Raw genomic sequence first — 11,593 nt, forward strand, 5'->3', positions numbered from 1 at the left:
TGGATCAATAACAGAAACAATTTTTTAGGTTAAGAGTGTAGTTATGAATTTTTATTATGAGTAAATCAAATTCTAGTGAAATATGTATTTATTTTACACTTGCCGACGCTCAGCGAGTTAGGTGCAAGTGAATATTCACGCAAAGGATTAACTTTAAGCACTATGACTAATCATTTTATGTCTATGCATAAAAAGAGTTAAGTGAATAGAAAAATAGTGAGAAAGAAAAAACATCCTTTATTTTCGATATTTAGTCTTCAAGTGTTATATATTATATAAATATAAAGTCTTTAAAGAGGAATTGGTAACAATATTTGAGCTCATTTACGATATCGAATTTCTTAGCTCTCACCCATATTTCTTGAATTCGATACTAATAGCTTTATAACAATAGTTTCATACAGTTTTTATATTTCTAAATTAATTTCATTTAATTGTAGACTTTTGCAATTGGTGTCAAATATTGTAAACTGGCTATTATTATGAAAAAAATTGGTCTGAAACAATTATTAAACGAACAACAATAACAGCGGGAAGACAAAAAAATATGGACGAAAGGAAAACGATAAAAAATATTATTACCGTAGTAGCCACAGTAACAGTTGCTTTGAAAATTCATGCTGACCTTTTAAATATTATCCACATATGTCTTCCAAAAAATGTTTGTGTACGACTAACTATTACTGTACGGATAGAAAACAGAGAGGGTGGAGGAAAAAACGTAACTCCACTATTAGACACAGTATCAAATCAATTAAAAATTTTTATCATTTAAAATATTAAAACGAAAAATTTTCTAAACCAATTTTCGATACGCGCATTTTAGCTGTACATAATGAAAAAATTAGTTTTGAGGGATTGATAAATTCTAACCCTCTTAGCAGGTATAGTTCAGCAAATCCATCCAAAGTTTTTAAACGTTCTAAATATTATACAAAAATATTGTCTGAAAAAATTATTGAACCCTTACTGCTATGGGTGACCATAATACGCACGCGAAACAACACCTTTACGCCCTTAGTACATACAGTTAGAGCCATTTAAATGTTTGTTTTAATATTCTAAATATAAACAAAACATACGAACAACGATGGAAAAAAAAGGTAATATGGACAACATAACGACAACACCGGCTAACACGGTAGGATTCCAATGACAAAACTGTTGCGACGTTTCGGGAACTGGCCTATGTTCCAGAGGCGTAGCACAGGTCACTAGCACCCGGCGCGGATCCCAGATTTGCCGTCCTCTTATTTTTCTAATTGATTATAAAAAAATTGGGGCATGGTAATTATTGAATAACAGTAACCTTAAATTTGAAAATGACATTTTTTGACATATGAACAACATGTTTGTAAAAAAATTAATTTATAATATTGCATTTTATTCTACAGGTAAACAAACATGACAGAGATGGCAGAATACCTATTAAAAAAATTACAGAGAAAACGTAATGCAATAACGATAGGAGAAAGAGAAATCGCCTACATAAAACGCACAGCTCTGCAAACTAGATACGCAGAAATTCAATATGTACGCTACGTATAGTTTCATATGAAGGCCGCGAAATAGTTTGTGTTCGTTTTTCGCTTTTTTCTCAAAGTCATCGATACCTTGTAAGACGTATCAAATTGAAACACGATTGAATAAAATAAAGAGATACGCTCAGTCATTACGGCGAAGTACAAAGAATTGGCAAGGAGAGATGTTCGTTTAAATTAAAATTGAAACCAAATAAGTTTCCTAAGTATTAGTTATTGAGAAACCTTGCAATATCCATGCATTGAATATTGTACATGGATATATGGGAATAACAATAAAAAAATTACGGGAAAAAACCTTGAAAAACATTAACTTTATGTTACCGCCACCTGTGAAATGCCGCCCCGGCCAAAGTGCCGCCCTCTCCGCCCCCCCCCCCCCCCCCCCCACACACACACACACACAAATGCTACGCCACTGATCTATTCCCATTATCAGTCTGTTTGTGCCTGATGACTTTACTGCGCGTTTTTGGTGATACGCACAATGTCTACAGCAGTAAACATAGGCATATATTATAATATACTATATATACATTTTATATTAAAAATAGATAGGTATTTATATTATAACACAAGCATAGTCGACTCTAAATAAGTTAAAAATTTCATATGTTCAGAATTTTACAATGGTTGTGTTTATGTCTTCGTTTGCCATTGAGGGTCGAACGAAAGTAAGGCTGGCTAAAACCGGTTATCGCATCACGGCTGTGCGCTGCGAGGATTCTGACAGGGGATGGGGGAGAAGGCCCTTCGTGGCTTGTTTCCCTCTGTCCGCTCCGCGGACAAATGTGGGGAGAGAGAGAGAGACTACGATAGTTTTGCAAGACGTTCCAGCGATGTCCGCTAGATCGCAGGCCGCGGAGCAACTTCGACACCCCTCACCCACGAGAGCTGTCTCGCCACTAAATTGTGATATCTCACCCGCTAGCTTATATACGATCCGGCTGACTATATAGTATTGATAAGCAAGCGTTTATGAAGCAAATAAGCCAATTTTCAGCTTATTCTGACGCATGACTGTTTTTCACCCTGCACCAATCGCCTTAAGTAAACGCACGTAGAGGCACGCAGGTGCCCCTCTCAGATAACGTGTGCAGTGTAGTCGTGTACTTAAAAGCACCACAGAGTGCCGTTTTATCAAGTGTAATTGTAATCATAGTGTAATCAAAACTTCTACGTGTTCCGACGCCCCATTGGCAGTCATGTACCGCCGAGTAAAGCTACGTTTTCCAAGGACCACGCATGCGCGATGCGCGATGCGTCATGCGCGATGCGTGATCGCCGCATGCGTGATGACTGACCTGGGTCTGTTTTGTTAGAACGCGGGAAACAAGTCTGCGCGATGGAAGCAGCGATCTCTGCCGTCTTGTTGGAGGAAGATGCTGATGATGATTTATTGCTCTCCTGCTTCCTAGAAGATGACAGCGATATATTTAGAAGGAGAGAAGACGAGGGATGTTATAGTGTGTTGATATTACGTCACTTAATTGATAACGAAACTAAATTTAGAGAATATTTCAGAGTGTCGACTGAGATATTTGATACAATATTAGGCTTTGTTAAAGAAGACATCACGAGATTGCAGTGCAACAGAGTCAAAAGGCCAATATCTGCTGAACAGAAGTTATGTCTTACTCTCAGGTAAACAAATTTAACTAAGCCTCTTTAATGTAATGTTTTTCTTTTTAATGTTTCATATTTATATACACAAAGTACTTAAACGAAAACAAAATATAAAAATATTTACTTAATTATATTGAAATTATAGGTTTAATAAAAATTTAAATGTCCATGTACTGATGAATTTCCTAAAATGTCTCTGACTATGCATTCATCTACTCACAGAACTAATACTGGTTATTTTCTAAATTAGTCTCACGAAGCCACTTTCTTCCACATTAGCATCGTTACCACTAGAATTACAGCTATCTGTTGAATGAATCAAGCTATTACTGCCAGTAGATTCACAAATTTGGGTGGGATCTATGACAGAGACAGGAAAACCGCTGCCAATATCCACATGTTGATAACATTGTTGGTGATTAGGATTAGTCTGGTTCTGATGCTCCATCAACGATCTCAGTTCCATCTGAGACACAACTTGGCACACTTTTAATCTAGTTTCCGCAATGAGGTGTGGGGGGAATTGCTTAACAGTTTCAGACATGCTCTGGAAGAATATGTCTATCGGATGTTGCGAACGATCTTGGCCGCGGTTTTCAAGTAGATCTTTTAATATTTTCCCTCTTTCTTCACGACCTTTTCTTATTTCATCTAACATTTTTTCTTTTACTGTAATTTTTCTTTTTTTAATGGAGCTGTTTAACAATTCTGAAGAACTTGTTTGCTCGCTAGGCCAATTTGTAGATTCTTGAGCACTTTCTTCTTCTTGAAATTGGTTGCACTCTTCAGAGGGACAGTCATCCACCATTTCTTGTGTTTCTTGATTATTTTCAATTATTTCATTTATGCTGATGTTTGATTTTGATCTGAAAAAAAAAATTAAATCAACAGTGCCATCAGCTATGCTATGTTGACACACACGCGTGCGTGAGTAGTTTGATCTGGTGTATTTGGGTTTACACAAACTTTTTTTTGATAAATTCATAAGAAGTTCTTTCAACTAATAAATATATATTTCATTTGAAACCTACCAAAAAAATTGCAACAGCTCCAATAATTTCAATAAAGAATATATAATTTTTAATAAACATTCAACAATTATTATATTGTTTATACAAATTTTATTTAATACATAAGGTAAAGAGTACTTACGCTCTTTCTTTGAAGGTTTCATCAAGGAATTTAAGGCTATCTGTGTTGTATTTCGATTTTGAAAATGCCGGTGAACCTGTCTTCGACCCAGTTTTCAGTTTCTTGTTGCTTTTTCTGTAGGAGTCGCGAATGGTTCTCCATCTCGTTTTGCAGTCTTCTGCTGTAAAATTCAAAAATCTGTGTAAATAAATGATCAAACTTTTTCTTAAACATATTTCGTGAGGTTTTTATGAGCAGCAAAAAATTAAAAAACGTCAACCTAAGTGCTATAAGAGTCGTGAGTTAGGGTACTGGTATTATTCACGTCCTTAGGTTTATTGGGTTTTTACGATTCCCCAAAAAGGCCTCCAAAATAAAATAAAATATGTTTAAATAGCTAATGTTTTTACACACAGATATACATCTCACAGATTTACTCTTCTAGTCTAAGGTGACGGGATCACTAAGTTAATAGTGGCCTCGAACTTTCTGGGTACCGACTCGGTGCCAAGATAGCCTGAAGCAGTTAAAATAAATAACTACATATATTTTTTCTCTTTTAGGTTTATGGCCACGGGAGAGAGTTTTCGTTCACTGGCGTTTCAATTCAGAATATGCCCTAGCTGGGTAAGTATTATTATAAAAGAGACATTGCAATCTATTTGTTCAAAAATGTTGAATTCTTCAATACCATCACCTGACCAAGATGTTTTAAAACGTTCTTCCATTGGTTTTCATCGCAAATGGAACTATCCCAACTGCTGTGGGTCGATAGATGGAAAACATATCCGAATAATCAAACCTAAACATTCTGGATCTCTGTTTTATAATTACAAAGACTATTTCTCAGTTGTGTTACTTGCGCTTGTAGACGACAACTACAAGTTTTTAGCAATAGATGTTGGTTCCTATGGAAAAGAAGGTGATGCAGGCATATTTGCTAAATCTGTCTTAGGACAAAGACTTTCAGAAGGAACATTCAGATTTCCTGAACCAGCTATACTTCCTGGAACTGACACTCTAATGCCACACGTTATTTTGGGTGATGAAGCTTTTCAGCTGACTTCCTCAGTAATGCGTCCTTACCCAAGGGCACAATCTAAATGTGATGAAGAAAAAGCAATATATAATTATCGCCATTGTAGAGCTAGACGTACGTGTGAAAACGCTTTTGGAATACTTTGCCAATATTTTAGAGTATTTTTCACTGCCATCGCCATCAAGCCTGACACAGTGGATCTTCTGGTCATCGCATCATGCATAATACATAATCATCTAAGATCTGCAAGAATTCCATGCCCGGGTGAAGAAGAGGACCGAAATGTGTGTCTCCCTACTGAAAATATGATACCCATGGCAAGACAAGGACGTAATTCTACTCATCTTGCGTATAGCATACGAGACAAATTTAAAAATTACTTTTGCAGCCAAGAAGGACAAGTAAGCTGGCAATTATATCATGTGAGGAAAACAAGTTAAAAAGTATTTTTCACGTGAAGAAAGGGTAAATGCAAATGTTATTCTTTTCTTAAAAAAAAAATTCTCTTTGTGCTATAGTAATGCTGTGTATTTTTGTATTTGAGTGTAAAATTTGTAAATATTATGTCAAAATAGATAATTTATTAGCAAATGTGCCATTATCCTTAGTATTGACATAAAATTAAGTAACTATAAATAGGAAAACATATGATTATAAACTTCAAAAAACATAATTTTTGTTGTGCATTTAGAAGAATAAGACATAATATTATCAAACTTAAAAAAATATAGAAAACAATTTATTGTGATAACTTGCCCTAGGCTCACCTACTACTTCAAAATGGAACATATTTTATTTCCACATTTCCTGGTGCACACCGACGTAAATTATTTTTGGTTTAGTTTAAACACTGCATAAAATATTTTTTAAACTTGGCCTATTTTTAAATAAGTAACAACTATATAGAACCGTAAGTTGTTTTTTTTAATGCAGTAAGAACTTTTTTTAAGACCACGTTTTATGAGCCTTAGTATTTATTTTATTATTAACACAGATATTAAAATCTCTACTTACCACCTTTGTTTAAAGAAGCTGCAATTTCCTTCCACACATTTTCTCGAACAATAAATACTGTCTTTGTACTTGCAGTGATGCAAATCATATAACACACGATGCTCCCTTACTAAATCAATCAATTTCTCGTCCTGTTCTGCAGTAAAACTCTTTGACTCCATGATAAATCGCATGCGTGATCACGCTGAAGTCGGGGGCCAGGCAACTGCTGCGCGATGCCCATCCGCGACACGCAGCCGTGGCGAGCGGGAAACCCCCGCTTGCGCGGCCTTGGAAATCATCCCCGTTTCAACACACAGGTTCAAGTGCTGCGTGGTCACGCAGTGACGCATCACGCATCGCGCATCGCGCATGCGTGGTCCTTGGAAAACGTAGCTTAAAATAGCACTATTTTACACCTTAAAATCCAAATTTTCCCGAGGGAGGACCCCGGACTCCACGCTTTAATACGGGGGGGGGGGGGGGGGGGGGGGGCATGCTTCTTAACACCCCCCATACACAAATCCTGGCTACGCCACTGGCGCCATCTAGTAACGAGTAACGAAACGTTACACACAAATGCACTTCGTTACTCGCATTTTTCGTATGTTTTACGCATGCGCGCACTTAATCGGTGAATTTACGTTACAGAGAACGATGTTTGTTTATTAAGTAAAGTATAAATTGGAAATTCGTCGTCCAGGTTTTTTACTGTTTAGTAAAGGTATTGTGTGTGTAGACAAAGTTTGAGATTGGAACAGAAACAACGTAAGAAAGTATTTTTTACAAATTAGAAATATGTATGTTTTTGTTTTTTTACTATCGCGTATTTTCACGTTTTATTGTTCTTATCTTAAAAGAGATAATATAATAAAGCCGCTCTAATGAGATTTAATTGTTTCTTGGTTAACAAAAACTGTTATTTATCAAATATTGTTAATTGTTTATATTCTATTTATTATTATTTACGCGACGTCATACTGTACGCGTACGCAATACGACTCGATTCGTTGCTGCAACATAACATAGCATGTTATGCGGTATCAGAAGTAACGAGCAACGTAACGATACGATAGTAACGAATACTAATTGTTATAGTATAGAATACATACGGGTACGCTTTTTTCGTTACTTTTACACCTCTAGAAAGTAGCGAGCTGAATCCCATTGTTCTAACAGCAGACATTGCTCGACACAGATCGGCAGAACGAAGCGGTGGGAAGACAGCGCGCGCGAAACTCGGCACGGTCCGGCTGTATATTTATTATGCGTTCTAAAAATATTCAGCGCACTAATGAAAGTGCAGCATTTAATTGTGTATCTGTGAAAATGTGAAAATAGTAATGGTGTATTTTGTAAAATTAAACACAGTGTAAAACGGGGCAATACGGAAACATTAAATTAGCACTAGATGTCCTAAGTTAAAAAAATGAACACTAGCTCTTACAAAGGCTGAACCAAACACGATGTAACATTATCACTATCGCTATATTCATCACTGCTGTCCCTTACACTGTTACTTGTTAGAGGAAACGAATTCGTCATCGTCACTATCGTCATGTAAATTTATTAAAAACTGGTCCATTGCCATGTTCATTATGCAGTCCGTCTTCCAGTATTCATCTTTTAATTTTTCTACATGATTACAATAGCCTACCCAGTCATCCTTTGTTTCGGAGTTAGCAGTATCCAGTGTGTGCGTCTGAAGTACTTGCGCGGAGAACTCTCACTCGGTATTACATTCCCGAATGCATCGCTTTATCTTTGCCCACGCTAACACCGATAGCGTTAACTCACACATGTATGGCAACCCGAAAAATTTCTCCGTTGGTTTGTGTTTTTCTACTTATTCCATCAGCAGACAGAGGTCGAGAGGTCATTTTCCTCGATGAAAAGAGTTAAAACATATTTAAGAAACACTATGTGCAACGAGCGACTAACTGGACTAGCGCTCATGTCAATTCATTATCCATTGTCTTTCACATCTGATGACATTTTAAATATTATGGCCAGAAAACCCAACAGAAGAATATTATTGTAAAAAGCTTTTATAAATATGTACTTACAATAAGTGATCCTGATGCATAAATTACTTCTATGTATTTTATAGTATACCTAGGTAAATATGTATTGCTTTAAAATGTTTGATTATTGTGAGTTTCTGAGCAGTTTCAGTTGTAGTAATAACATATGGTAGTTGATAATTGACTTCTCTGTTTATGTATTTATAAGTAGCCTACTATAAGCAGTTTGAGAACATATTATTTATACAATACTAAATATTTTATTAGCAATATAATTTGCTCTTTTTGAGTGGGATGTATTTTCTTCTTAGGTGTTAAGAGTAAGACTTTTAATAAACCCACTTTTATACTATCCATTTATAGTAGGTAATCTTACTTGATACGGAAAATTCATTTATCGAGTCAATAACATTCAACAAAGGCGAAACTAAGAAAAAACACTTGAGCCGATAAGTAGGTAAATATAGTTCATATGATGGCAGGGGAGGGGGGAGGGGGAGCCGGGGAGCCACGGCGGCCATCTCGGATTACGTCACTTCTGGCGGCCATCTTGGATTATGTCGCTTCCTGCGGCCATCTTGGGTTACGTCACTTCCAGCCGCCATCTTGGATTTGACATTAACCTTTGACCCCGACGACCATTTTGTTTTCTAGAACATTCCACCTTATTATGACGTCATGTCCACCATCTTGAAAATGCTTATTTATTATCCGATTTTAATGAAAAAATGTAAAATTTATAAAAAATTAAATAATCAAAATTTTAAAATAAAATTTAAAAAATATATTATTTAGTAAAATTTTAATTTAAAAACCTACGCATCCAACACCCCACTCCTCTACATTACGAATACACCATCTAGCACCCCGCTCCTCTGATACAATGACATCATCATCGAACACCCCACTCATTCCTGTTACAATTTTTCGTTACACCACATTCTTTAAAATAAATTTATTATCAAAATAAAAAATATAAACCATCGTTGTCTGCGGAGGCAGCCATCTTATTTAGTGGAGACCGCCATCTTGATTTCATCTGATGAATGTCGTCATCAGGTGTAGGTTTATAAAGTACGTTAGTGTATATAAGGCCGAGTTTCCACTCTCTACCAACATTTTTATGAACCTTATAAGCCAAAATCCACAAAAATCCAGTCATTTTGTTGTAACCATCATTTTTTCATAAAGTCTTATCATTTATAGGTTTTAACTAAAATATATGTTATTAATACTATCGTTGTGGATGCGATAGTTAAAGTAATGATAATTTTAAAAACATTTATCACTCCATCTTAGCGGACCAGAAATTTTTCAGAGTCCTAACTCACAAGTAATATTCTCTTCTCATGTTTGCGTACTCGTGTTTTAAAAGCTGCATGGAAGCAGATATTTTAATGTTTGTGTATAATTACATTTCACCATTCTGTAAGACATTTATAAGTATCAGTACCTCGTGGGATATTGGTTCTATATTAAAAATAATAAACAATATGTAGGTAAAATTGTATTTACTAAATTAAGAACATATTTTACACAACCAAAATGGAGCAAAAACAGAAACTACACATCAAAAAACTGAAACTTTACAACAAAAAATGGAAACTATACATCAAAAACATAAACTGTACAACAAAAATGGAAAACTGTACAACAAAAATGGAAACTGTACAGCAAAAACATAAACTGTACAACAAAATGAAAACTATAAAACACAAAACAGAAAAACTATACAACAAATGGAAACAACTACCAACTGCCAAACTATTTAAATCAAAAACTATTTTACAAAAAAAAAATTATTCGTCGCCTCCAACATATCCGTGGGGGACTGTGTGGATACCATCTTCGCAGATCAGCCGTTTGTCGTCCTCCCACGTTATGGCCAGCTTATTACTGTACTCAGTATAGAGTATGTGCTGACGGGAGCGAATTGCTCTAACGCCTGCCCTCATTGTGCGGTGGTCTTGCAGGGCATCCAGGTAATGATCGAATGTTATGTGGTTTTTGACCACACATCGCTGGATGCCCTTGGCCTTTTTCTCGCTCTTACCACCACACCTGTAGGCGTACAGTTTGGCCCGTAGGCTTACAAACTCCTCCATCACTTCTCCCCCACATTCATCTTTGAATTTACCGACAGTTTTCTCGTTGATGGGGGAGAAGCATTGGTGGTCGGAAGGGTAGCAGCTGGTGTCGAACTTCTCCATCAGTGTAGGGTCGGCTTTGAGGTCTGAGTAAAAGTCTGTTGTCTGGATCTCGTAAACGAAACTATCGGTGTCCATATACATCAGGTGAATATTGTCATGGTATTTAGGCTTCATGGTATTATAATGAAAGTCGTACATGAGTGTTTTTGAGAGGTCGAGAACGGATAGTCCGGCATAAATCGGCTTATCGAAAATGATGGTCTCGTGATTAAGGTGGACTAGAGACAAATTCGGTTCGTACATTGTACGGTCCTTGATGGACGGACGACACACCAACTTCTTGAACCTCTTCTCAGAGCACACCAACTCCATTTTGAGCCTCCGCCTTTTATTTTCCATCAGTTTACCAAATGTCGAGTTCACAGCGAGCTTAAAGAACTCCTTCTCGAACTCGTTGGCTGCTGCTTTCCGCTTGTTGGTATTCAGCCGAATATAGGGCTCCAACCATGCCGACTGCTCAAACTGCAGGACTCGGTGTATCTTAGTCACTCTCAGTCCATGAGATACTGCTTGCTGTAGGTTTTTGTAGTGGACAATGTAGTGCTCTTTATTTTCAAGTGTTGTCATCAGCTTTGATTGATTTGAGCCGAACGGACACTGATTTACGGGGAGAAATGGCAGGTCTTTGTGACTTTCGTGGAGCTCGGGAGGGTACTCCACATCACACTCAATAATGTAGCCTGTAGGAGAATAATCTGGGACAGACACGACATCAATTGATGTGTCTGCCCATTGGAAATGCCGAATGGGGAGCGGCAGAGACATCGCCCACCCGTACAAATTATTTGCATCAATGTACTCTAGGAATATGGATGGCTTGGATGCATCATGTGTTTCTGGTAGGTAGGAGTTATTGGCTATGCAATGACGTTTAATGCTTTGCGCTACTCCCCCCCTAATACCGGCCTCCACAAACATGTACATATCATAATCGGTAAGAAGCTCTAGCTGTACACCTGTGGTTCAAAGCATCGCATCGAAAGCGAACCCTGGACAAGAAATATAGTGAGACGGGTCTAGACTATATGT

At 36.9% G+C, this 11,593-nt stretch overlaps 1 protein-coding gene across 1 annotated transcript; it reads left to right on the forward strand.

Annotated features, from left to right (window-relative positions):
• Positions 1-2,789: 2,789 nt before the first annotated feature.
• Positions 2,790-6,716, forward strand: LOC134529273 (uncharacterized). The gene is made up of 2 exons (XM_063363169.1): positions 2,790-3,185; positions 4,862-6,716. Exons 1-2 carry the CDS (start codon positions 2,887-2,889, stop codon positions 5,775-5,777), a joined length of 1,215 nt encoding a protein of 404 aa, XP_063219239.1. The 5' UTR covers positions 2,790-2,886; the 3' UTR covers positions 5,778-6,716.
• The last annotated feature ends 4,877 nt before the right edge of the window (positions 6,717-11,593 follow it).

The sequence above is a fragment of the Bacillus rossius genome, chromosome 2 (genome assembly GCF_032445375.1).
Source record: "Bacillus rossius redtenbacheri isolate Brsri chromosome 2, Brsri_v3, whole genome shotgun sequence".
Lineage (NCBI taxonomy): Eukaryota > Metazoa > Arthropoda > Insecta > Phasmatodea > Bacillidae > Bacillus > Bacillus rossius.

What these genes read in the sequence shown, in the direction of transcription:
- LOC134529273 (XM_063363169.1), top strand. Translation starts at nt 2,887, where the DNA reads ATGGAAGCAGCGATCTCTGCCGTCTTGTTGGAGGAAGATGCTGATGAT. An exon ending in AAGTTATGTCTTACTCTCAG is followed by an intron (nt 3,186 to 4,861) that starts GTAAACAAATTT and finishes TTTCTCTTTTAG; the next exon opens with GTTTATGGCCACGGGAGAGA.